The 26,487-nt window shown below is 40.6% G+C and overlaps 3 protein-coding genes and 1 long non-coding RNA gene across 6 annotated transcripts in view; 1 reads left to right on the forward strand and 3 right to left on the reverse strand.

Annotated features, from left to right (window-relative positions):
- Nucleotides 1–67: 67 nt before the first annotated feature.
- kif15 (kinesin family member 15) lies at nt 68–13,329 on the reverse strand. Of its 2 annotated transcripts, none has more exons than XM_086094988.1 (35): nt 13,288–13,329; nt 10,822–10,852; nt 10,432–10,618; nt 10,267–10,343; nt 9,890–9,927; nt 9,724–9,815; nt 9,454–9,630; nt 9,163–9,372; nt 8,110–8,235; nt 7,631–7,753; nt 7,411–7,552; nt 7,234–7,325; nt 6,745–6,954; nt 6,478–6,655; nt 6,269–6,410; nt 5,926–6,067; nt 5,210–5,377; nt 5,010–5,138; nt 4,723–4,828; nt 4,488–4,653; nt 4,249–4,399; nt 4,075–4,160; nt 3,923–4,001; nt 3,183–3,269; nt 2,995–3,099; nt 2,296–2,418; nt 2,079–2,225; nt 1,868–1,960; nt 1,622–1,786; nt 1,214–1,308; nt 1,077–1,143; nt 959–996; nt 723–855; nt 459–590; nt 68–388 (listed from the first exon to the last, which is right to left on the reverse strand). In XM_086094988.1, exons 3-35 carry the CDS (start codon nt 10,444–10,446, stop codon nt 326–328), a joined length of 3,897 nt encoding a protein of 1,298 aa, XP_085951114.1. In that variant the 5' UTR covers nt 10,447–10,618; nt 10,822–10,852; nt 13,288–13,329; the 3' UTR covers nt 68–325. The 2 variants fall into 2 exon arrangements, with proteins under 2 accessions (XP_085951114.1, XP_085951112.1); XM_086094986.1 differs by lacking the exon at nt 13,288–13,329 and adding an exon at nt 11,055–11,192.
- On the forward strand, nt 12,479–20,725 carry tacc3 (transforming, acidic coiled-coil containing protein 3). Of its 2 annotated transcripts, XM_086094990.1 has the most exons (18): nt 12,623–12,758; nt 12,853–12,921; nt 13,456–13,624; nt 13,687–13,814; nt 13,902–13,948; nt 15,689–16,673; nt 16,758–16,812; nt 17,101–17,236; nt 17,467–17,525; nt 17,616–17,749; nt 17,841–17,883; nt 18,499–18,624; nt 19,432–19,499; nt 19,576–19,619; nt 19,699–19,859; nt 19,947–20,053; nt 20,141–20,261; nt 20,502–20,725. In XM_086094990.1, the coding sequence occupies exons 3-18, from the start codon at nt 13,457–13,459 to the stop codon at nt 20,565–20,567; spliced, it is 2,448 nt and encodes an 815-aa protein (XP_085951116.1). In that variant the 5' UTR covers nt 12,623–12,758; nt 12,853–12,921; nt 13,456; the 3' UTR covers nt 20,568–20,725. The 2 variants fall into 2 exon arrangements, with proteins under 2 accessions (XP_085951115.1, XP_085951116.1); XM_086094989.1 differs by lacking the exons at nt 12,623–12,758; nt 12,853–12,921 and adding an exon at nt 12,479–12,610.
- LOC147162993 (uncharacterized) lies at nt 20,084–22,276 on the reverse strand. The gene is made up of 3 exons (XR_015097099.1): nt 22,138–22,276; nt 21,252–21,513; nt 20,084–20,249 (listed from the first exon to the last, which is right to left on the reverse strand). It is a non-coding gene; the product is annotated as an uncharacterized LOC147162993 (long non-coding RNA).
- Nucleotides 22,277–22,985: 709 nt separating this feature from the next.
- Nucleotides 22,986–26,487, reverse strand: part of LOC147162994 (fibroblast growth factor receptor-like 1) — a 32,122-nt gene continuing 28,620 nt past the window's right edge. Inside the window, exons 6-7 of the mRNA XM_086095789.1 lie at nt 25,130–25,483; nt 22,986–24,704 (exon numbers count right to left, since the gene is read on the reverse strand). Of these exons, the coding sequence (XP_085951915.1) occupies nt 24,277–24,704; nt 25,130–25,483 (782 nt within the window). The 3' untranslated portion in view covers nt 22,986–24,276. The remainder of the gene's footprint in view (nt 24,705–25,129; nt 25,484–26,487) is intronic.

Here is a 26,487-nt window from a genome sequence, read left to right on the forward strand (position 1 = left end):
ACATTGTATAGCATATAATAGTTTTAAGACTTGTTGAAAAGTAAGAGGAATAAAGCACAGAAAATAGTTAAAATGTAGCTTTGTTTTTTATTGACCTTGTAAAATGCCCATATGATATCAATTTAAGCAAGGAGGATATTTTTAAACTGGCACAGCATTGCTGTCAGTTTGACAAATATCTTTAAAAAAAAAAAAAAAAAAAAGAAAATAAAATCAAGTAACTGTAAAGGCTCTTACAAAAATAATTTTAAAATTAAAAATTAAAAATTCAATTGATGGTAAAGACTCTTGTCCCCGAAAAATTGTTGCACAAAGATTTGAAGGATCACAGCAAAGGTCCAGTGATGTCTTGTGTTAAGCTCATCTCTGATCGAAGCTTTTCGTTTTCCTTTGAAAATAAATATCATTAAGAACATCTTCATTCAATGTTTAATATTCCAGACAGAAATAATATTCACCGCATGAAGCCTGGTGTTGTCCTTCTTTAACTTGACCAAATACTCAATCCTCTGTTTGTGGTTCTTGTGTCCCACCAGTTTTCCGTTCTCCTCAGACAGCTGAACATTCTGTTTACGGAGAACCTCATTCTCCTGGAAAGAAGAGTCACTTTCACTTACAGTATCAAAGCAGTGAGCTAAATAAATCTTATCGCTATCATTTTGCAGTAAAGAAATACATGAAGCACAGCGGGGGGGGGGGGGGGGGGGGGGGGGGGCTCTGACCTTGAGAAGCTTCTCCTCATCCTGTACCCTCAGGCTCAGCTCTCTCAGTTCTAGACAGCGGTTTCTCAGTTCTGTGGTCAGCTCCTGCACACAAGTCTGAGACTGGGCCAACATGGACTCCTGGGCCTGCATTCTAAGCAACAGAGGAAATGATCATGTTCAAGCCCGAGCACATATGAAGGAGTCAATGAACAAAACATAACATGTTCAATTAAAAGCAGGGCTTGGTGGCTTACTTTTTTTGCGAGCCAGACAGTCTTTGCATCACTTTTTCCTGTACAAGACAAACACGGAAACGGTAATACAATGAAGAAATTTAGAAACTTTAAAATCAAGAGGGACAAAAATTCTAACCTTCTCTTCGCGTTCTTCTTGTAGCTCTTTAAGAAGAGACTGCTTGATGCCTTTGATGAGCTCATCGCTGCAAGTTGGACAGTAACATCATTAATGTCCCTCAGCACAGTGTGCTATTAAGAATCAATCAACTCAACCTGTTTGTATTTCCACCCTGAGGCTTTTCGGTGTAAAACTGGTCAAGCAAGCCCTGAATCTCCATGCGGACCACTTCTTTCTCAGTCAGCTGTGACTGAGGACAACGACGACACATTATTAATGAGCCTCAAAATAAATTAAGAATCATGCAGGCACCCGGAAAAAAGCTACTACAGTGGTGCCTTAAGATACCAGGCTCGTAACTCAAATCATCTTTCCCCCCTAAAATGATTGCAAATCCCATAATTCATTCCAGCCTCCCTAAGGAAACCCCCCAAATAATCTTTGTGTTTCTTAATAAGAAAAATAACACTTATTGTACTTTTTAAAAAGAAAGTAACAACATAAATTAATATAATAATAAATACATTTGGCACATCATGATAAATCAGTACTACTGTACATACTTTGAGTCGTCGAATTTCCTCATTCTTGGCAGCTCTCTCAGCATTGAGCTCTGCCAAGAGAATCTCCATGGTCATCATGGAGGAGCGGCGGTTCTCCAGTTCCTTCTCTTGGCTCATGAGGACCTGGTTCAGGTCCCGGCTGAAGCTTCCCGGGGTGCAGGGGGTCTTGAATAGGCAGAAAATGTCGCGTTACAAAAAAAAGCTATGAAGCCATGCACAGGTTCTCGAGACCATTAAAGAAAGTACCTTAGGTATTGCTTTAGGAGTAGAAGTTGACTCGACATGTTTGAGAGCTCCATTTCTGATGTTTTTTTCCACCGCTTCATGCTGCTGTTGCACCTGGGCCACACAAGAGTTTTGGATCATGTGACAAACAGACTTATTTGTGTGCCACTAACTGTACAAGCATAAAGTGTTCACTATTGTGATTCTTCTCTTCGTGATGAAGACAAATCACCTTCTGCTGGAGATTCTGGATCACAGAGTCCTTTTGAGCGATTTGCTCTTGAGCAGCTTGAAGGAGGTTGCTGTGCTCATCTAAAACCTTTGTAAGTCGTTCAACCTCCTCGTTTGCGTAAACGATCTCGTCTTGCAGTACTTCAACCTGACACATACACAAACATACATTTAAAAAAAAAATATATATATATATATATATCTCTAGTTCCCCTTACCTCTATTTTGCTAGATGCATTCCTCCTCTCTAACGTTTCTTTCAGGTCTGTGATTTCTGTTTGCATCTTGGTGTTTTGCTCTCTGATGCCATTCCGTTCCAAGCAGGCAGCATTGTACTTGGCCTGGGGGCGCGATGACAAGACACGGTCAATTTAAATGTTGAGATTGGTGAGCTACAGAAGGCAAGGAACTTCAAGGTTACTCTAATACTTGTGTTCATTTCTTAAAATGAATTTCCACTGCTGACGGGTTCAAAACAAAAATCTGTCAGCAAGGAATGCAGTTGCATAAGAATATGTGTGGCCATGCTCAGTTAATGTCATACTTGAGTTTTTTTATTTTATATTTACTGTATGAGCTACAAATATTTACAGTATTTTGGGCTTTAAAGTCACATAAGGCTAGATTAGTGATGGACTTAACTGGGTATACATCGCCGCCATAGAAACAAAAAAAGATTTGGGAGAATCTTGGCTGCAGTGTTCCAAAAAATGTCAGTGACTGGAAATTCAATGCATGCCACTTGCTTTGATGTAATGGTACAGTAGAGTCTCAAAGCAACATCCTTTTGGGAAAATCAGTTATACAGGTTTTTTTTGCATGACAAACCAACCAAGCTAACCATCCATGTGATAAAAGCAATACTCTGATGTAGTTGTAAACAATAAAGGTGAAATAGAATAAATGCTTTTAAGTACAGTGATATCGCTGCTGTCTCCTGACAGATGTGCAATGGTTTGTTCCTTGTGGTTCAGCTCACTGCGGAGGTCTCTGGTTTGGTTGATCAGATCTAGGACGACATCCTGACAAAAACAGAAGAGATTTAGACGGGCAGTTGATAATGCTGGAAATACGTAGAAAAGGACAATAATTCACTGGGGCCTACTTTGTCCTGATCGACCTTCTGCTCCAGGCCTTTTATGGTTTCATTGGCAGTACACAGAATTTGCTCTAGATGATCAAGTTTGGAAACCTTGGAAATTACAATGACAGGGTCAAATGCACAAACCTCCAAAACGCTAAATACCTTCAGCTCAGTGAGCGTCAAAATGGCTGTTTGTTGTGATTGGCTTTTTTTGTGACAACTTATGACATATGAAAGGTTGATAATACAGTATAAGGAGGAGTCGGAGCAGCCAATTAAAGCAAAATATCATATTTTTACGTAGTTAAAAGCACTATATAAAAAGCAATCCATCCATCCAGCCATGAAAATGTAATCCCAATTCCAGTAATAGCTATTCAGTGCCCTATTGTCTTGCAAACCTCCTGTTCACCCTGGCATCTATTAAGTGATTCATTGTACTTGTTTTATATGCATTTTTGTTAATAAAAAACAACAACCTTTTATTACCGAATAACTCTCTTTGCACTTATAGTACAGAAAACAATGATCAAATATACTGTAACTTAAAATGCTGTCCGTACAATTACAGTATGGATATAGTTGATGCCAGTAAAAAAAAAATGTTTTTACATGATTTTGTGTGATATATAAAATGTTTTGAAATGAGAGCAACTTGGAAGTCAACCAAGGTTATGGAACAGATTTGTGTGTGAATTTATGTGTGTATGTGTGTTTAGGGTCCACCCCCCCCCCCATAAATAATACAATAATGGACAGACCTGCTGTTGGATTTGCACGGTCATATCTGAGACTTGTTTACTGAGACGCGTGTTCTCCTCAGCCGTTTCACTAAGTTCTCTGAAAGTAGACCGGAAAAACGTTTTATACTTTTTGAAAAAACTGTTTGAAAGAAGACAACCCCGGAACTTACTTTGATTTATTTTCTCTGTTCTCTCTTAGCTGGTAGGTCAGCGTGCTGGTGTGCTCTTGCTCTGTTTCCAGAGAGTTGGTTAATACCTATCACAGGAAAAAGAAAAACATATGACATGACTTATTTTACATTTAGTTTAGGCTGAGATGAGTTGAAGTTTACAAGTTCACTGACAGCAATCTGAGCCCTCAGTTCGCTGATCTCCTGCTGCCGGTCCTGCATCTGCTGTGTCGCGTGATCGGCATCAAACTTTGCCTCGGCTTGCAGCTGGTCAAAAGAATCCTGCAGAGTGCGGTGCTGCTCCAGAAGCTGCTCCCAATCTCGCCTGACATGATGACATCGCCCAAACAATATTAATATTATTGGGCAACAGCAACGGTAACACGCCCACGCCCACGCCGACGGCTCCTTACTGGACTTTGTCAAGCTGGAGCTGCGTGCTGATCAGACTGCTGGAGAGCTGGCTGGCCTCTCTCTGCTGCACGCTTTGCTTGTCTCTTAGCTCCTCCTTCACGACGGCCAGCTCCTTGTCGGACGACTCCAACACCAGACGTAGATCTCGGATCTCACTTCTCAGTACTGAAAGGGGAAACACACACCTTCATTAAGCATCTCAAAAGTTTTGAATGCACTCGACAGAAACGGCACCTTCTGCGTTTTCCTCTTCACGCTGATGTTTTTGTTGCAGGCTGTTGATTGTGTCCTGTAGTTTGAGATGATCTCTGTTCTTGTTTGCGCGCTCAGTTGAAAGTTGCTGCATCAGGACAAAAGTAAGCCATTATTCTAATTTGATCAATTGCCCCCAAGGCTTGATTTATACAATACTGCATGGTTCAAGTGTCACAATGTTTGCTCTCAAGTAGCACAAAAATCAAAATTCAGCCAAACTGGATCACAAATTGTGACGATTTAAAAAGCATGAAGAAATATCTCACCTCCTCCTTTTGTCCAGACTCCTGTGTCATGATGTGGATCTGCTCCTCCAGTTTTGCAATTTGCTGCATTAGCTTGCTGTTCTTGAGCTCTTCCTCCCCCAGCTGGGCCCGTACCTGACTTGCTTGCTCCTGAGAAAAACGGCAAATAATTTGGTGAATCTCGCGACACACATTCTAGTCCACGCAACAATTTTGATTACCTGCACTTGACACAGTTCTTCAGTCAGTGCCATCTCGGTCATGTTTGAAGGGGACGACTCGGTCAAAATGTCATCTTGATTGTTGATACTACCGTTCAAGAGTTCTGGGCTGGACAGCGGTACGAGACGGGAGCGCAAGTTGTATGCTTTGGTGGGTGTCGAGAGAATCTGATGTATGAAGAAGGAAGATTTAGCAGTAGTAACAGAAGAAAGAAAACGGTTTTGATCTCTCCTATAAGATGACCTTGAAAAACTCGTACATTCCTTGACAATAATATATTATATGTGACCTCACTAGTGTAAACATGACATTCTAATATTACATTTGTGGAATAAGAGTTATGAAGCTAAATCCAGACATTTTTATCCATCTCAAGGGGCGGCCATTTTGCTACTTGCTGTCGACGGAAGATGACATCAATGATGCTCAGGGCTCAGGTTAATGACCAATCAAAGCTCGCCTGTTTCCTAAAGCTGAGCTGTGATTGGTTGTTACCTGAGCAACTGTGATGTCATTTTCACTCGGCAACAAGTGGCAAAATGGCCGCCGCCCGAGATGGATTAAAACGGATGGATTTTGCTTCATAACTCATATTCCTCTAATGCAATATTAACCAGAATACCATATTTAAACTGGTGGGGCTGCATATAACCTATTATTGTCCCCCAAAAAATTGTGGGTTGACTTTTCCGCTTTTAAATGACACAAACCTCACCTTTAGAGTTTCAACATGAATTCTGTTCAATTCAGAGACTTCTTGCTTTTTGTAGGCATTTGTGGCTTCCAAGATATTCTCCAAATGTCTGTTGGACTTGTCAAGGTATCGTTTGTCCGACTCCAACTGAGACATCTGCTTCCTTAAAAACACAGACAAAAGTCCACATTCACATCAGTCATCTTTACACACTTGTTTCGGAAACGTTGACGGTGTGATTACTGTAAGCTGATGTTCACCCCAGTTTACTTTGTACTTCCCAAATTCTTGGCTTTTTTTTAGATAGTAGGATACCCCCACCTACAGTACGTTAGTTTGTATAATAAAATCTAATCAATCCTACTTGGTGATGTCCTTGTACTCATCAAAAGCCTGTAGAACTGCTGTGAGGCTCGACTGTTTCTGAAGCAGCTGAGCTTTCAGCTTCTCCATTGCAGATGCAGCAAAAACGTCTGTCGCCAAGGAGATTGAAGCGCCGGCTGGAGCTGTGAAGCGGCAAGAGATTTGTCACAAACATTCTGAAATAAGCTCTGCTCAGTATTTCCAACTTACTTGCTGCGTTCTTCTCCGCCTCCATGGCCCTCTGGAAGTCTTCTTCCAGCTCTTGAGCAACTTGTGCCGCGTCCTCTTCAGCTTTCCTCATCGACTCAAGGGAGCGAAGCTGACGATTCTCCTCTCTGAGACTGTAGTTCTCTGCTGCATAGCGAGTCATCTTGGGGTGATGTTCAATCTTGAAGGCAAACGTACACAACGATGTAGAATGGATAGATGTGAAATAAAGAGTGTCATGCAGTAGCTATGATCTGGAAACAGTTCTACCTGGTCTCGCAAAATGCTAATCTCTTCTTTTAACTGGTCAATGAGAGCCTGCACATCCTCGTCTGAAAGTATGCCACATTCTGCCTTGAGTTTTTTCTCCAGGCGACTGATATGATCCTCTCGGAACTTGATGATCAGGCGACTGGAGTGGATGAATTTGTCCTTCTGAGTCCAGGCCTCCTCTAGCCGAGATGCTTTCTTAAGCAGAACCTGCGTGCACGGATACACAAATACAGTGAGCAATATAATGGAGGTCGTTACAAAAAGGGGAGACCAGTGTCATTCTTGATTGTGGACAGTTTTGTTAACTCTTTTGTGGTTTAAAAGTTGTATTTCTAGGGCAAAAAAAATCCACATTTCTCTCAAAACAACAAATAGGGCAAAATAAAATGTTATACATTGCCACATGATGCTGTTTGTGTAATCCCACTGCGGTCAAAACAAGATCAATTAAAAAACACAAAGTTAAAAACTGAAAATGTGACATGCCGTCTTCTCTTCCTCTCGTTTCTTCCACAAACGAACAGCCGCTATAAACTTGGCTTTGTACAAGGAGACAAGTTCAGTATCCATGGGCGGTTCTGGTGAGACAAGAACATTTGATATTTTGACAAAACACCAGAAAATTATGAATTGCATTATGTAAAAACATGCTGCGGGTATTACTTGAGATGGGGAGACCTGGTCCTCCATCTTTCCCGTCATCCGCTTGCTGAGATGAGAGAGACTGCGCAAGCTGCTCCTTCAGCTTCTTCACCTCAGCCTGCAGCTGTCTCACATTTCCGTGTGTGTCTTCATTAACAATGGCCTGTAAAAACAACAACAAATATATTATAATCACCCTGGCCTGATCTGATACAACATGTTTTTTTTATGGCAGCCATACCTTGTTCTTGATCAGCTTTGCTCTCTGGGCAAATTGTAATGTCGACAATGTTTCACCGAAACATTTTGATCCAGGGTGAACATTGGCTATGATGTAAGTCTTTGCATTTCCTCCAAGAGAGTCCTGAAATGTCATAAAGTCATCAATGCTATGTAATGTCACGATGCTGGCATTGATTTTAGACGTTACGGATGACGCACAATGAACTAGTTTATGGCACAAAGCACGTGGTCACGAGTCACAAGAAGGCTCACTCTGCTATTTGTTTTATTTCTATGGCCTAAAAGTGTATTCCATACAAACATTCATTGTAATTATGACCTTACCACTGTGTAAGCCTAACTTAGTGATAGCCTGCAGCCCATTTCAATTTATGTAAAAAAATTAATATATTAAATATTTCCATGCATCTTCCAATCTTTGAAAACACAGTTACAACAACTGGTCCTGAAGGGTATTTTGCCTTTTAAGCGTCTCACCCGTAACAGGAAGGTTAGTTTGGAGTCTCTGTAGCAAATATGGCGGTTCTTCCCGTTGGACACATCAACCAAAGCCATGATCACCTGACCAAGGCACATGAGGGAGCGATTGATACTGCTGGCCTCCTGTAATAGAAGCAGAGGACAAAGAAGCATTTAGTTAATTTAACACAGCAGCCCCCAGTCAGAGAGACATGGACCGAACTATTGGAAAGAAAAGCCAGTCAAGAAAACTATCAAGAAAAAAAATGCATTTCAGCAGAAAATATCAATTCAGCAGTCCTATATAAAATACAAGTTCATTTCTAAAGGTGATTCTCGCAAAATATTGTACGCTGATTCAATTTTGAACATTCTATTTCTGTGAAGCTGGATTTTCTGCAATGATGGCGACCAAAACAAAATTACAAAGCAGACTTCACATACGCAACACACTCCGGGTGACATTTTCTCCCATTCCCTCAAGATGGGACCAGCTCATTGAAGGGAAAAAAAAGAGCAGGTCTTTGACACCAGTTATCAAAATTAATCAATTAATCAACAACTTAACAACCAGCAAATTAAAATCAACAATTATTTTGATCATAATCATTTAGAGTCAATGTTTAAATTTAAAATGCCCAAATCCTCCAATTTCAGCCTCTCAACAGTAAATCTTTTCTGGTTTCTGCAGTCTTCTATGAAAGCAGACATCTTTTTGTTAAGACATTTGCAAACATTTTTGACAACATTAACATTTTTCCCTATTTTCTGACTTGTTTTGGACTAAACCGATAATAATCAATTTATGGGGGGGGGGGTCATGTTTAGTTTAGTATGAAAGTAGTTGTTACTTGCAGCTGAAATATGAATAATCTACAACTGACATGCACAAAGTAAAATTATTGACCTTGTGTTTTTAATAATTAAGCTTTATTTGCTTGGGTGCCAGTTGATCCAAATACTGTTTTACGCGGAATTTAAACTAAGAAGAAAAAATGGTTGGGGACCGGCGAATTTTAAAAGACAATTCGTAAAACCTTAATGAGCCTAAAAGTGAGCAAGAATCTTCACCTTAAGTCTGGAGCCTTCACTGTGTGTGTCTTTCTGCCTCTCTGAGCCAGCCAGATCAACCAGATTCAGCTGAGACATCCGAATGTTCACCACCTCATTAATAGACTCCTTGGACTCCAGAGTCATGGTGAACACAGCATGAGATCTGGAAGACTCACGGTTCATAGAGGTGGAGGCCACTCTGCGATTACGCCAGCCACGAGACAACACCTACACGTCGCAGAGCATAAAAACCTTAAACATAAAACAAATAATTCTAAGGTTCATTTTCATCGGCTAACAAATGTCTACCTGGTACGCCTCCGCAGCAGAGCTGACAAACTTCTCCACGGCCCCCTCCACAAACACACCCTTCTTGATGTTCTCTCTGACAAAGAGGCTGGCGGAGGCCGTGTCCAAGAGGTCAAAGATTTGTTCATTGTAAATCTCGATAAATGAACATTTGCAAAGAAAAGTTTTGGACTGAGACTGAAAGGGAAAAGATAGAAGAAACACGTACGATAATAAAACAACATGCGTACTTCATGTGCATGGCGATAAAACGGCGCAGCTCAACCTTACCATTTCTCTGTTGATGAGAAAGAACAGGTACTCAAAACTGCGAGGAATAACGCCCCGTAGTTCATCTGTAAAGTTGTCCAACTCAGAGGGTCCTAGTAGTGGAATAAAACAACTTCATGACTATTTGTGTTATACAAATAGTACACTGATTTTTACGAATTCTCACCTAACATTGTGAATGTTTTTCCTGATCCTGTTTGGCCGCTGCAGAAGGAATAGAATGCTAATGAGCAAGCCAACCAATTGGGACAGCTCATACATTTAGGGACATATTATGGAAAATGTACTCTCTATTGGCTAATTTTAGCAGTACAATAAACACAGTATAAGTATGTAGGATTTGTATTATTATTTTTTTTATCCCTGAGGAATTTTGTCAAAACCATGTTAGAGACTTGTTAATAAGACACCTGAGCACTTTTTAAACAGTAAAATGATATATACGAGGTGTCTGAAAAGTAACGGGACTGGGTGTGCTCATCTCTTTTAGGTTGCCAATAAATCACATTATATGGTGTCCTTTTAACAATTTTACCAACTTACTAGGCAAAAATAGTTCCATTGTATCCATTCATACATGACTCCACAATATTCTTTGCCACGTTGGAGAAAACAGAGTCCTGTTGAAGAATAATAACACACAATAATGTTAACTTAACAAAAACAGTCAAGTTTGGGGACTGTAATTTAGCACAAATTTCAAAAAACCTGTGACGTGTCCATGTCAGCAACATGATCATAGGTGAAGGTTCGTGGCTCCGGTTTGGAGAGCAGACGTATGGTGTTTGGTGAGGTGACTTTGAGACACAAGCTCTGATCTCCATCTGTGGTTAGTCCGGTGCGCTTGGTCAGAGGTCGTACTCGGACGAAAACTTTGATTGAATCACTGTCACCGCTGAAAGAGCACAATGTAACATTGATATTGGTACAGTTGGCTTTTGTATGATGTTTTGGTAAAAAATATTATTTTTGTGTGTGTGTGTATGTATATTTATTTACATGTTGTTGTACAGTGTGTAACCTGTTTGTCTATGTCTGGACTTTGATTGTGCAAATAATGATGATTTGTGTTCTTATGAGTCCCGTGCGAGTCTTTACCTGCCAGCAAACTGGTTGGACTCGCCAAGTCCTGAAACAAAAAAACGCATAGCGTTCACATAAAAGTTAGCATGTTACATTTTACACAAATCGTACAATTAAGTAACGTTTACTACTACAAATAAGAGTATGCCAATAATTCATCCTTTATCCGTTGGTTGGAGAACACTTTGAATAAAGTCAGTCGTAAAGTAGCGCTGTCCGTTCAGTGGACGTATCAATATGTTTATTACCTTTTCCTACTAAATTCATTGTTGGCGGGGTAAAACAATTCGCGGTTATGTGGAAAAGTCCAAATTCTTCATAGTTTGTCGAACTAAAAGGATGCCGACTTTGTTTACAAGCAAATTTGGCGGGCAGCTCGCCACGTCTTCCTGTTATTCTTCTTCGTTGATGATTCAGCGGCAACTGGTTTCCGTATCGTTGCATGTTGCCACCTTCTGGATTGTGCTCAGAAGCCACAATTTATTTTCAAAACTCAAGATATGGTCTGTTCGAATTCGGTGAAAAGTTAAAATGGGAATAAATATATTTAAAAAAGTGAAATCGTTTGTTTTAATTGTAGCATAATATTTTTTTAAGTAAACATTCTCGTTTTTTAGATTGTATTGTTTTATTATCAAAGTCATTACAATAAATTAATCACTTCTTTAATAAAATAAAATCTAAAATGCATATGTAAATTTTTTTATCTTAATAATAAGAGAATAATAATTATAGTTTTTAAATTTCCATTCGGTAATAAAACACAGCTCTTTATGTAATTTTTTTTATTTTAAATAACCAATTTTCAATAAATTAAATTAAAAAAATTAATGTATAGGTAAGAATGGTTGGTCAATTAATATTAATTGATATTATCATTTACAAGGAATCCATTAAACAATCATTTTAACAAATCTAGACGTATTGATGTGATGAGTTTAAGCAGAAGATGCAGAGAGGACATGGAGAGATGTAAGCGGATTTGCTGTAGCCACCCCTGAACAGAGTTAAGCCAAAAGGGAAAGAGGAAGCTTTTAAAAACATTACAATAAATAAATTAACCAATTATTTAATAAATAAATAAACGTTGAATTAGTGTTTACAGATTATAATGTGTAATATTTTCATAGTATTTTTATTATTTAAATTTGAGGAAACCTAATTTAAAAATGAATAAACAAAAATGTTTAGACAAACCAAATTTAGGGGAAATAATTGCTCAATTAAGGCCATAAACAGGACTCTTGATGATGTAAGCATTAGTGGGCCAGATTAAAGAGGACAGTGGGCCAGATGTGGCCGTTTTATCCAACTTTGTTTATGTTTTCGCTGTTACAATTCAAAAATTACAAATGTAAAATAATAATGGCTAAATAAAATGCTCTTATGTGTACTTTAAATTATGAATTCATTATAGGTACCTCGAATTGATTAAAACAAATAAAAAAAGAAGCATTTAACAAATACTAAAACGACAATCAGAACATTACATTTGAAATTAGACTAGTCCCAACCCATTTCGTTTAAAATGTGTTTAAACTGTTTTCCTTTGCTGTGAATGTTGAACAATGTGGACATTGTTATTTCTTGGAGGTTGTGAGGTGCTCATGCTCAAAGCGCAGTCGTCAGTGTGTTATTTCCGGATTTCGCATGATTGGCTACTTTGAATGTTCCCAAGGCACTATTGGTCCATTTCAGGCGTTTAAAATCAAACCGTCTTCTCTCACCGGGAACGCGAGGATTTTCCCGAAGTACGCCAGTCTGTCTTTTTACACTTTGGAGTTGCCTTTAGGTGTGTTTTAAGGTACGTGGCAGAGAACACGTTTTTGAGTTGTTGTATTTACCGACTAGTTAACCTTAGCTTGTTTGGGTAGTTTATCGGGACGGTATAACGGAAGTTGTTTGTGCCAATGTAGTGTAGACGTTCATCTAAACCGTGTGAGCAAACGAACGTGAGTGTTCACAACTTTTTAAGTATCTTTAAGCTATTTTTTTTAAACGTTTATAACTATTTTCATTTACAACCCAGCTCTCTGCTTTTCCCAGCGTTTTAGCGTGCGTCGCTTCCAATAAGTTGAGACGACATCGATGCCCAAGTTTCGTACTATGACGAAGGTATATCGTTCTCAAATGATGACCAACTGACGTCGTTTTGTTTTGTCGGTTACACACGATGTAATTTTTTTTGACAGGGTTCAACTAGTAAGGATGTCACGTGACCTATTATTTCTTCATACTTATAATTAATACAGGGTGTAAAATACTTGCTGGGAGAGGCTCTAGAACACCCGCAAGGCCTAGTCGGGATAAGAGGTTCACAGAATGGATATATGTATACAATTCTATGCACAGTGATAATGTACATTACATTGTGTAAAGCGTGTTATTTTGGGGCCCCAATTCTTATGCAAATAGTCACCTTTAGCCGTTTTTAGCTGTCATTTCATTTTGAAATGTCTAGTAGGTTAATAGCCTACATACCAACAAGATTTCACCTTCTCAAGCAGACCTTCAGGCTTTCACTCGTCCTCATTTGGGTACAATATTTCTTATCAACTGGCTGCAGCTTTACCGAAGACCTCCTCCCCTTGGTGTGTTTTGAGGCCTTCCAGTGAGTTATGGATAACCGTGTTTATCCTGTGTACACAGGATGAACTCTGTTGAGGTGAATGATGAAAATCGCGGCGTGTGCCCCAGAGGAGGAAAGCACAGCAGCACAAGCGAGGACATTTTTGAGCTAGACCAGCCGACTGGGAGGCCATCCATCCTTCGTCAGACGGAGAACCTCCCCAGCAAGACTGTGCTGAAGGGCGTGAAGGTACGCGATCACACCATCAAACTGGCTTCTACCGTTTACTAAAACCGTTGTTTGATGTTTAGGTTTGTTTCCAGACTCCACAAAGAGACCCAGTCTCTAAAAGGATCCTATCTCCCACAAAGTTGGTTAAAATGACAAGTGTGGATGAGTGCACAAAAGCGCTAGAGTCCTTGAATTTGGACTTGACAAAGTATGTACAGTCAGTTAGTTATGAAGTGTCCATGGCAGAATAAACCAATTTAAACTTGATTTTTTTTGTCTCTCTCTCTCCTTTTAGCACTGTGCAGGAAGAGACATTAAAGCAACCAGATGGTCCCAAACAAGGTAGTGTCACCCCACCGATTAATTTTTATTAGCCTTTTTTATTTAAAAATGTGCAGTCAACAGGGTGCAACTTTACTGATTGTCCCCTTGTTTAACAGGCCCTAATTTTCTATTTTATGATTTCTCTATGACCTGACAGGGCTTTCGGTGCCATAATGTGGCATCTTGGTGCCAGGAATTTATGTTGGAAGGGACACGTCTCGAATGTGGCTTAGTACACAGTACACACAAAGATAATTGGACTGTTTTTGTCCCGATATTTTTATTTTATTTTTTTAAACTCTTCCCAACTTGAACAAGGATGAGAAATGACAGATTATCTTGTGTTTTATAAGATTATTTTATAAATATATCCAGTGGCAGTGCTCCAGACTGCACCCAAATGGTGACATTTTTACTTCTAAAAGTACATTTGTCATTTATTAGTGCTTGTGCGACCAGTAATATATTGACAAAAATAAATAACTGTTCTTGAATATTTTTTTGTTGCTGACAAACTTCTGCTTTGCACTTTGGCCCATTTTACAGTAATACAGTGAAAATGAGCGAAGGTGATTTTGCAAGTCAATTTATGCCGAACTCAAATGGCAACTTTTTAGTCATTCAAGCGTGATGTGGCAAAAGTAACAAAAAAAATGTATGCCAGACTTTCTGTGTCGTGGTTGTGAAGCACCCCAGATGATAATTCAAAATCAGGCATAACTGAATGTTTCTGCAACACAAAAGCTACATTTATGTAGTCTGACCTTGGCATTGCAATGTACGGCCTTAAAATTTCTATTCGCATCACTAACATTTCTGTGCTCCTAGTTAAAAAAACAAAACAAAAAAATGTTAAATCTGGAGCCCTGTGTGTTAAGAGTAAATTTGCCCAAGTAGGATAAGCAGTTCAAATAATGGATGGCTAGTCCGAAATGGGTCAGGACTCAACAATGTAAGGGTTTGTTGAGAAAGCAGATAAGCCCGAGTCATGACTTTGTGAATTATGACATGAAATGCAATGTAGCGCGTCAAAACGTGACCTGATTGAGGTACAAGCAAGCGGGCATATATAAACATATCCTACAAACCTTGTGTGTGGCGTGTTGGAGCCACATTGCTTTATTTGAGATGTTTGACCAACATTAGGTTAAAATTGTATATTTTGTTATTGCAAACCTATACTGTATGCTTTTGTGATTTGGAATGATTACTCCCTCTACGTTTTGTTAAAGGGATACTTGACTCATTGAGCCATATCAGCAGTAAAAAGTTAACATTTTGTCCAAAATCAATTTGATAGCGTCATTATTTTTCATGTTCAATTATTACCTTTAAAAACACATTTTCTGGGTTTGGTCAGCAAACTGAGCCATGATTGGTTGTTACCTACTTCCTCAGCACAGGTGATGTCGTCTACAGTCGACAGCAAGTGGGAAAATTAGTTTTTAAAGGTATTTGTTGTACATGACAAATAATGAAGTTATCAAATTTAATTCTGGACAAAATATATGACGATATAATGAGTCAAGTCCTTTTTAAAAACACATTTTGCCAATTGCTGTCAACTAACGATGACGTCGCTCATGATCAGGAAACGGGTAATGACCAATCATGGCTCAGTTTGCTAATGTCGCATGACCAAACCCAGAAAGCAGCATCCAAAAAAAAAAAAAAAAAAATAGATGTCAGACCCAACTCAACAAAAAATCTGTCCCACAGTGTGCCTAATTTAATAATAACAATTTCATTTTGCCACAGAACTGTCTTCCTATCCCGATGACGACATGCCAATACAAAGCAAAGGAGGTTACCAGTTGGACTTTGATAACCTGGACAACATGAACCCTTTTGCAAGTTCTAATACGATGGTTCCCTCGCCCGCGGTTGAGAAGGACCTTTCTGCCAAAGAGCCGATCAACATGTGCGAGGAGCCCGCCGACAAGTCCGATTTGGCACTGGATGACACGCTTCCTTTCATCCGCTCTGTGGAGAACTCCCTCGTCAACGTCAACTCGGCGGACAGCAGCGGGGTCACGGTGGTGAATCTCCCAGCCGAGCACGACTCGCGCAGCGCCACACCTGACGAGGACCCCGCTAAGACCTTCCCCAGCGGCGATGGAAACAAACCCACAGACGCGTTTATGGAAGATGCGCCCCTGCCTACGAAAGGATCCTACAACTTTGATGTTGACACCATTGACACACTGGATCCTTTCAAAACCGGGCGCTCCAAAATTCAGAATTCCCCCGTCCTGGTGAGGAAAGCGCAAGATGCTAACCCACCCACAGAGGAGGCCCAGATAAAGCCTGCAGATGAAGAGGTTCCTGCTCAAGCTGACGCGAAGGTCACCGACTCTGTGACCCCGACTCCATCTTGCGCTCAAGTGGCCGATTCGGAGCAACCGTCGGCGGCCCCCCCGCCTACCAAGGGAGGTCCGGTCAAGCTCGAGTTCAACTTTGATGACGGTGAGGTCAAACCGAGAGGCCCGCCCAAGAAGTTTGGCAGAAGACCACCTGGCCTCAAGCCCAAAGGGGTGGCGTCGTTGTCCGACACCAAGGCGCCGGCAGACGGCGCGGGAAAGTCGGCTGCCGGTGTTGACGCCTTGTACTCTTTTGATTTTGAAGAGTTGGACGGCGCCAACTTTAACCCCTTGGGCACAAAGTCCAACATCAGCAACTCTCCCAAAAGCAGTCTGCACGCCAGCCCTCGACACAACACGACACATGATGAGACGCCTGCTCAGTAAGCCAACACGGAATAGAACCCGAGTGGAGTTTCGTCTTGTGCTTGACCTCCTAAATATGCTTTTGTTCTCCTTTTTTGCAGGGCCAATGAGAGCGTGTCCACAGCTGAAGACACCACTGGAGTTCTACAAGAGCAGGTACCATATGGGGTTTGCTATTCACAAATCCACCTTGTCGACGGGGGATAGAAGTGCACAGGAAGAGATGATTTGTGGGGAGGGGGTCAGTTAATTTCAGTTTTTTGCTATGTGCTGCAGTGCTGGGATTTATTATTATCAGATTCAACTTTTTGGTCTCCAACAAGCAACTATAACAAAATGGACATTTAATCATATTAATTTGAAGAATTAATTCTCTCTCTTAGGAAATGGTTTTCTCGTGGTTGACATGGGTCGGAGATATGAAGAAGCTACTTTTTCTTTCAGAAAGTTGAGGAGACTGCTTGTGATCATGACCAGGGTTCACCCCCCAAAGCTGAAAAGCCTGCAAATAATTTGGCTGAACAACAACCACAGACCACTTTGTCGAATGTAACTGAAGAGTTCGTGCCTGGGACTGAATGTAAGTACATTCTCCCATGATGATCAGATTTTCTAATGACTTTTGAGTAAAAAGGTCTTCACTTGGTACGTAAGCTAGTCTGCACTCAGCTTCCCCCCCCCCTTTTTTAAATATATATATATATATATATATATATATATATATATATATATATATATATATATATATATATAAATAAATTTCAGGATGGCTCATTGAGTTTTTTTTTTTTTATCATTATTCCTCCAAAGTCATGTCCAACAACTTTGAGGGACAAATCGACTACCTTGAACAGTTTGGCTCAAGCAGCGTGAGTGATTTCAATATTTCTCCAAGCGTTATAGAAACAATTCCGCATGTGATATTTTTGTTTAAATATTGACTTTCTGTACAAAAAAAGTTCAAGGAGTCTGCACTGCGCAAACAGTCCTTGTACCTGAAGTTCGACCCCCTTCTGAGGGACAGCCCGAAGAAGTGTGGAGCAGGCCCCGGGTGTCCACTGCAGGCGCCTCGCCCTATTGCACCCGTTTCACGGTATGAATGTACAAAGTGTGGCTCCGCCTCCTGGACAGCTAATCATTTGGTATTTGAAAATTAAACTGTTGCATTTTTCTGTCCAATTTAGGTTTGAAACTCGAGCGATGGCCGAAGACTCTCCTGCAGCTCCTGTAAGTGATTGCTTGCGACGTTCATCGCTGATTCGTTCATTCACTGACTGTTAACAATTGTATTGGAATAAGGATCATCCGGTCATTGGTCATAAAGAATTTGTCAAATAATTGTTGGTTAAACATGTTTTGAAGCAGTTTAAGCAAAATGAAGTGCACGAGAGACATGTTATCTAAACTAAAGCCACTTTTTTCCATTGCACCCGAAAACAGCCTGGCTCCACCCTAAGTGGTTTCTTTTCCACTGCGCTTTTTCGGGGCTACGCGTTAACACTGGAACCACTTTTCAGAACCTATTGTGAGATTGTTCAAAACAATCACTGGCATCTGATTGGCTGACAGATATAGGTGTTTCTTAAGCCGCCACCAAGTCATAAAAATACAGTTTTTCTAACAACAATACTTAAACATATTTATAAATGATTTCACATGTACCAATGTAAGAAATAGTGAAGCTTGTGGTAAAAAAATAAAAATAAACATTTGCGCGCACACAATTTTTTCATAATACAAATGAACAGGTGTTCATTTACAACATTTGAGAGTGATTCTCCCTTCCCACTGGGAAGTGTCAATTGGAGACATGAAGTCAAATGCTTACTCTGTTTTTTGCAGCCTCCCCAAATGCTCGAGAGCCTCGTCCCAGCTTTCTCGCAGCCTGCAAGCACAGAGGACATCATTGACGTGCTCAAGTACAGTCAGAAAGACATGGATGCAGCCATTGACAAAATCCAGGCTGAGGTATGACCGGCTGGACCCCATTTAAGTGGAAAGGTTTTCTTTGGTGCTTGGCAGAACCACTAGTGCAGTCTCAGAAAACTAAAATCAATACCAGAAAGTAGCAGGATCGCCATCTGTTTCCAATCCTAGTCACTTACTGCCGCTGCTAATAGATTAAATTAACTTAAATGACATTCCATTATAATTCAAAAATGTTGACTTGTCGAAGTAGCAAACTCGAATAGTGGCCACCATAGACATATACATATTTGCACTACCCTGAGCGCTGAATCTCCTGATGTTGCCACCATATTGGATGTGGCAAAGTGGAGCAATCGCTGAATATGCCTCATTCGTTTGATGCTTGGAGATGAGAAGCCAGATTTCGTATTTTATTATAAATAATGGCTGTTACCACTTGTGCTGAACGTCTTCACAAAAAGCCCTTAATTCGCAACTATGTTTTTCAGGGGGGTGAATTTTAGTGCTGACATCATTTTTGTATTGCATAACTGTCACTTTTAAGCCCATTCAACCGTCCCTTTAAGACTGAGCAATGATGTTTGATTTGATAGATAATGCATATAAAATCCCTAATGTGAGTTTGAAACCATGATCCAAACAAATCTTACCTTTAACTAAATGGCTCACAAGTAAGTAAATACTTGTACTCGGAAGCTTAGCTAATTTCCCTGCACTGTTAGCTTTCCTGAAGACAATGAGCTGAGAAAATCGCTTTTGGAAGGGAAGGGCTAAGTGTGTATGCGTTATATTGCACCTACTAAGCATGCAGTTGTCAGTGTTGCAAATTGTCATCTTTCTCTGCAGGCCAAGAAAAAAGAGGACCAAATGTGTACCAAGTACAACCAGTTACAAGGCGATGGTCAGGAAATGAGGTGGGCAAAAATAAGCATTATTTTTTACGTAATAGCACTATTAATATATCAGCTGACGTTTCCCCTTCCCCAACAGGAAAATAATTGTAGAATTTGAGCTGATAATTGCAAAAATGATGGGTGAGTACAAAAAAAAAAAAAAAGGAAGTATGCATGTTATATGAAGAGTTGTAGCTGAGATTGTGTGGCTGTTGTTCAGCGGACCAGGAGAAGGAGCGCGACGCTTCCCAGGCCAAGCTGAACAAGGTCCTGCTGGAGAAGGAGCAGCTCGCCACCGACCTCGACGCCATGGAGAGATCCCTCTCCGACCTTTTCAGACGACTGGAAAAGTACAAGGAGATCGTTGAAGGTTACAAAAAGGTCCGTAACGCCTATTTGGTTAAATGATGTTAAAAACAAGGTGGATGGAATTTCATATTTGACCAATTGCGCCCGCCCCCCCCCCAGAATGAGGGGACCCTGAAAGCGTGTGCTCAGGACTACCTGGTGAGAATCAAGAAGGAAGAGCAGCGCTACCAGACCCTCAAAGCTCACGCCGAGGAGAAAATTAGCCAGTAAGAAAAAAAAATGCTCACACTGTTGGTTGGGATAGATCTGCTTGAAGCCTGCCTCGTTCACGTCAACGCTGTCGTCTCCGATAGGGCCAACGAGGAAATCGCTGAGGTGCGCTCCAAGAACAAGGCGGAGGTGTCGACGCTGCAAGTCCAACTGCGGCGCGAGCAGATGAAGGTGCACTCGCTGGAGAAGAACCTGGACCAGAAGGTAAATGCAGTCAAGCGCATTTGGATGGAATATAAAGGGTGGGACAAAAGTGTGTCATGTTGATCCATGTGAAGATGCTGTTTGTTATTGATGTCTAACTATGATTAAACATGGGGGGAAACACAACATCAATACGCAGATCTCTGCAAGTTTTCACTTGTACAACAATCCAAGGAAATCACAAAGTCCCATCAGTGGTGAGCTATTTTTTTGAAACATGCTTTTGTTTTCATGTCGTAGACGAAGGAGGCCGACGAGCTGACCAAACTCTGTGACGAACTCATCAGCAACGTCCAAAAGGGTTGATTTGATTGATTGATTGCTCCTCTTGTTGTACATATTCAGTTGTTTGTCTCCTTTTACTTGTTGGTCGCAACCTTTCATTCTCTTGTTAAGGTACGTTTGTCTTTTGTTCATGTTTTTACAATACTGTAAAATAAGATTAAATAAAAAGGATGAACCTATAAAAAGTGTCAGCTGGATTTTGTTAACCCTGCCATGCACAGCAGCAATTAAGAGTACAATACATCTATTGACAAGTTGTTTTCTTCTACATGCATGAGACTTAATTTAATAGCGGCAACATGGTGACGTAGTAATGTAATAGGAATAGATATGATATTCTTCCCCTGCTGCATTTCTAGACTTGATGACTTTTTCTTTTCTTTTTTTTGCACTGGTGACCATTGCGGTACACTTTATTGGAAATTGAGTTATTGACTGACAAACAAATTAAACAATATAGTTGTGTTTAATTCAATAAATGCATCTTTTTTTTTCTTCCGTTGAACACATTTTAGTGTATGCAGTTCACTAAACTTCCCACTAGATGGCAGTATATACTACAGTTGACTAAAGTCTACGTAAAAATCTATTTGATTTTATTCTACTTCATACGAAAGCGTACGTGTCGTGTGCTGGAGACCCCAACTATTGACATCCATGCATTAAAAAAAAAAAGTCACCTTTTAAAACAATAATTGAACACACCTGTCGGAGCCAAACCCTCGTCATCACCGTCCTCGTGGTCATCGTGCAACCCTCCAGACAAAACCGAATCTCAATCCGGTCCACAATACGGCCCTTCTTTCCTGGAGTCATCGCACAGTCCGGTCACTTCACTCCCACAGCAGGACAATGCGCTTCCAAAACGCTGAAAGGAAATCCTAGCTCCAGAGGGAACAGTAGAGTCGCGTAAAAGAGAAAAGGCCGCTGGTCGTCTGGGGCCAACTAAGCGGGGCCCATCACTCATCTAGGATGAAAAAAAAAAAGAGGAAGAAAAGTCCTTTATCACTTGGACTTGTGTGTCTGTGTGCTGTTGGCTGCCTTCCGCATCACTCACTAAAAGATACACGCTAACATACTTTATCACATAAACACAAACACTAATTTTACTCGACTGTACCTGTTCATATAAAAACATAAATGCGTCTCGTTTATATATATATATATATAAAAAAAAGATGACAAGTTTAAATGATTAAAAACATATATATAATTCGATCTCTTCTCCCTGCTCTTGTGTGAGCACAGAAATCTCTTGTCCGATGTCAGCCTGAAAAAAATTCTACTTTGTCAAGCATCTTTTTTTTTTTATTACTGTATGCCAGCACTTAACTACACGTTTAAGCCACAAAATAGAATACATCCTGCCAGTTATCATGGGGCTATCCTCACACCGCCAAAACAAGGTATTCACTCTGAAGTGACCTTGCTAGTGCAAATCCTATCCACGATTTTTTGTTTTGTTGTTGTTGTATTCCCCCTCCCTCCTTCCGCCTTTGTCTGTGTGACGTGTATACACTCACGGCCATTAGTTTAAACAAAGTATTCGGATTAATATTGCCATTCTGGAGAATTAAGCAGAAAAATCCACCTGCTTTCATCAATCTCACGGTGGCGCCATTTTGTCTTGTACTGCCACTTGCCGTCACTAAAAATGACCTCACGGTACCTTAACTGCCAGATAACGACTAATCACGACTAATCTGTTTTCTGGGTTTGGTCATGAGAAGTTTGCAAAATGCGCCCTTATGTTGCATTGATTCGAGGAAGGTGGGAATTGTTGGACCTACGACCAGGAAGTCGGAAAAATAAAGGTCTCTGACTTCACCGACAGGCTTCAATCTGACGTCACTTGACAATGGCGACCCACATGGAGCACGTGAATGGCAAAACATAATTTACAAGATTACATATTTATCTTGTATCATTTATTACTATATTAAGTTAGTTATCCTAACTTCACATAACACAACGTTGTTTGTCCCTGACTGTGTGAAGATAAAATAATCCTTTATTTATAAGGAAATTATGAAGGGATGTATGCTGGAGGTCAAACTGAGTTGCTATAAACCCGAGCAACAATTTATCTGAATCAGCCATTTTTGTTAACATTCAGAAACTGAGACAATCCGAGTGGGAGTATTACGACTTCCCACCTACCTCGAATGCAGCATTAAACACTGTGATAGCATTTTCAGTTGACAGCAAGTGGCATAATAATGGCCGCCTCCTGAGATGGATAAAAATGGGTGGATTTTGCTGCTTAATTTATATTCCACAAACACAATATTAATCAGAATGCTGTGTTTAGGCTAATGAGGGCACATACATATTGTAAATAAATATTTTTGACTTGACTTCTCCTTTAATGTAGAATAACTAGTGGCCTACCTTAGCGGAGTCCATTTTCACACGCACACACACACACACACACGATGCCACGTTTTGTTCATTTAATCAAACCACCAAATGAGATGATTTCATAACAGAACATTTGGGATTGTCAAAAATAGAACCATTTGCATACGCAATTAACTAAATTAACTAAACATGTGAATAAACTGTACTTCAAATATACTAAACACAACATAACGTATACTTACAATTTTATGACATAGAAATGCAAAACGCAGAAAAATAAACTTCTTTTGATACATAAAAACATCAAAATAAATTAAGTTTTCATAACTCAGTCTGATTAAAAATGAACAGAGCTTCACAAACTGTCATTGGTTGAGAACTCTAAATATGACTAACGGTACAGAAAAAGAAAAGGACCTGTTATTTTTCTTCCAACAGGTAACACTGAAACATACTCCGCTCATCCCTTGCAGTCTTTGAACAATGTTCGTACACTTGTCAGACATTTTATTAGATACACATTAGGCACAATTAAATTAAACACAAATCGATTTATTTATTTATTTAGCCTGGGCAAAGATAATGCTCAATTTTGTGTGACACTATCAAAAAATGATTTGCGACATACCACATTGAGTCACACCTCAAGTTAAAGGTCTTCATGCGGGCTTTCCGTATATTAAATTATAAAGTCAATATTTGATTGTTTGATGACAAAATGACCCAAAAACTCATTTTTGCTGGGAAATATCACCAATGCCCACCTGGTATTAAACTCACAAAAATGCTTGGTATTCAACACTTCAGGGTCAGCACCGCATGTCAAAGTGTCATTCAACTGAGCATTATTACACTTGCACAGACAGAAATTTTAAATTGGATTGCCTCAGATTGTGCAGGCGTACCTAATATTTTGGCCATTTCGTGTGATTCCAAAACAGATAGTGGTCAGCATTCCAAAGCGCGAAGCGTCTTTGACAAAAGGACAACCTGAGTAGGACCTAACAAGCCCCTTTGAACACCTCCAGTACCATTTTGAAGATGACAGCTGATGAAAAGCGCGCTCCGGCCGCTTCCTTGCAAACGAGACCTTTTCCGTCAGGCCGCAAACAGCTGCATTCGCGCCCACATCGAACGCAACTCCTCGTCCTTTTTAAATTAAGTGCACAGGCAAGGACTGGCGGATCTTTAGTGGCGTGAGAGTCTGACAACTTGGACACACACAAAAATACAAAATAAAAGCGACAGCACCAAATGTCGTGATGTCATCATGTTGTCTTATGACTGGCCAATTTGGGGTTGTTTGCCCCCCCCCCCCCCCCCGACAACGTCCCGCCGTGAGAAGAGTTTTTTTTGGGGGGGGGATTCGCTAACACTGGAAATGAATGTGTTGATGCTGATGCACTTTGCCGTCCACGTGGGAGTGTGTGTGCGTGTGAATGTCTGTGTAGATTTTCGGATAGATCTTGGCGCCGCCTCCTTGGTTGAGGAGGAGCTGCTGCTGCTGCGCCAGGTACTCCTCGTAGTTCAGGGAGCTCACGCAGTCTTTGTCCGGGCTGGACGAGCCGGACGACGGCGCGGCGCAGCCTCGCTCCCGCTCTCGACACGGCGGGACCCGGTGGGGGACGGCGGCGGCGGCGGGGCTGCCGGGAGGGGGGCACTGCTTTCTACTCTGGCAGAACCAGAGCAACACGGTGCCGAAGATGAAAACGATTCCGGCAGGGATGCCGATGATGACCGGCCACGGTAGCGAGCTGGAGGCGGCGGGAAAGATGGGCATGATGGGGGGCTTGGTGTCTGTAAAAGAGCATGAGTTCGAATGAGCACGGTGAAAATGTTCACGTTTGTTGATCAATAAAGTTATTTAACACAGTGATTTCAAACCTGACTTCAGCAGATTTTTGGGGATAAATTGTAACTTTAATTAGATTAGTTTTAATACAACATACTTGCCTCTTTTATTTTTATTTTTTTTATTTTTTATTTTTTATTTGAATATATCGACAGTGGCAAGGCAAATCCACTTCCATGTTGTTAGGGGTTCAATAAATAAACGCAGCATATTTTTTCTGCCCTTCTTAAATTCTACTTTAATGTTTGACAAACCCAAGTCAACATAAAAACGGTTTTTTAAACGGAGATTACATTTATTAAGGGGAGAAAAACATTTCAAAGCTAAATGTTGACTGAAGGACAGTTAAGCGGCATTTCCGGGCGCTCACCTGGCAGCACGGTGAGGAATGCGCTGCGGAAGCTGTACCCCATGGTGTTGGCACCTAAGCAGATGTACATGCCGGCGTCGTCCTCCTTGGCGCGGGTAATGAGCAGCTTGTTGAGGTAGGAGCCGTCGGGTCGCGACCACACCTCCCCCGTGGGCAGCACCACGAAGCGGTGGTCTCCCACTTCGATGGTGGAGTTGTAACGACTCTCCTCGTTAGTCTCCACGCGCTTCAGCCACTGGATCACCGGCTTGACGTCGCTCCGCACTTTGCACTGGAACGAGGTGGTGCCTCCGTAGTCCACCGTCGTGTTGAGAGGGTGAGTGCCCGTCAGAACCGGTTTGGAGTTGGTCCTCTCTGCAGATACAGCAAATACAGACAAGTTTTTTTTTTTTTTTTAAGTGGCAGTTTTTCTGTGGATGGCCTCGGGCTTACGGCTCTGAAAGAGGATGGAGAGGCACATGTAACACTATAAGTATGTGTGATTAGTTTCCTCTCTTTCTGTGCTCCTGGTTGTACAGTGCAGGCAGCTGGCCTTTAATCAGATCCAGATTGGGCGGAGGGTCTTTGAGTTAAAGCGCCCCTTGAACCCGCCCCCAAGGCTTCCTCAATGTGCTTTTCATAGACGTGATTACGCACATTCATTCAACATGCGGCCAAGATTTGATCACCAGTCAGGAGAGCGTACAGTAGATCAGAGATTGTTTGAAAGCTTATAGTAATTCCACTGTAAAAAAAAAAAAAATCAATTATGAGGCTTATTTACATTCATATTTGCACACAAAAATTACGCAACATGTATGTCACATTTTGGGGAGGCGTGGCACGTGTCGTGGAAAAAATAAATGTGGATAAAGAAATTCATTTTCACCCGCTTCCCGCATCTCATACTGCAAAACTTACACAGCATTTTTGAAGTGCTCATTTGGTGCTTTCTACATCTGCATGTCATTATGTGGATGTTTATTTCGTCTCAAGCACATATCAGAACTAAATTCTGTAATAAATTTGTCAACTTGTAACATTTTTTTTTATTATCTTGTGTGAACTGTTAGTGTTAGACCTTGGCAGTGCTGTGCACTTAATTTAAAGGAGTTGCAAAGCAACTTGGGATATTATCACAAATTTGTAGGGTTACGACTAATGATTATTTTAATAATTGACTAAGCTGTCATTTATTTTTTTGATTAATGGGGGTGGGGGGGGGTCAGCTAATAAAAACATGCTTCAATTTCAAATTGACAGAGCTAAAAATGCACAAACATGAATCAATTCTGTTTGTTACTAACTTGCTCCATAATATGTCATAAAATATGCAATAACATTTTCATACTTGTTTTCCAAAGAAAAAGCAGACATTT

This window comes from Leptonotus elevatus, chromosome 14 (genome assembly GCF_054856555.1).
Source record: "Leptonotus elevatus isolate MCC_2025b chromosome 14, RoL_Lele_1.0, whole genome shotgun sequence".
Classification (NCBI taxonomy): Eukaryota; Metazoa; Chordata; class Actinopteri; order Syngnathiformes; family Syngnathidae; genus Leptonotus; species Leptonotus elevatus.

Bases quoted from the DNA above. Each gene is read 5' to 3' on its own strand.
- kif15 (XM_086094986.1), bottom strand. The intron at 4,829-5,009 runs GTGAGATATTTC...GTCCTGATGCAG, and splicing joins AGTCTGGACAAAAGGAGGAG to CAACTTTCAACTGAGCGCGC. The intron at 1,961-2,078 runs GTGATTTGTCTT...TGTGTGGCCCAG, and splicing joins TCCAGAATCTCCAGCAGAAG to GTGCAACAGCAGCATGAAGC.
- tacc3 (XM_086094989.1), top strand. From the start codon at position 13,457: ATGAACTCTGTTGAGGTGAATGATGAAAATCGCGGCGTGTGCCCCAGA. The intron at 17,237-17,466 runs GTAAGTACATTC...ATTCCTCCAAAG, and splicing joins GTTCGTGCCTGGGACTGAAT to TCATGTCCAACAACTTTGAG. The intron at 18,625-19,431 runs GTATGACCGGCT...CTTTCTCTGCAG, and splicing joins TTGACAAAATCCAGGCTGAG to GCCAAGAAAAAAGAGGACCA.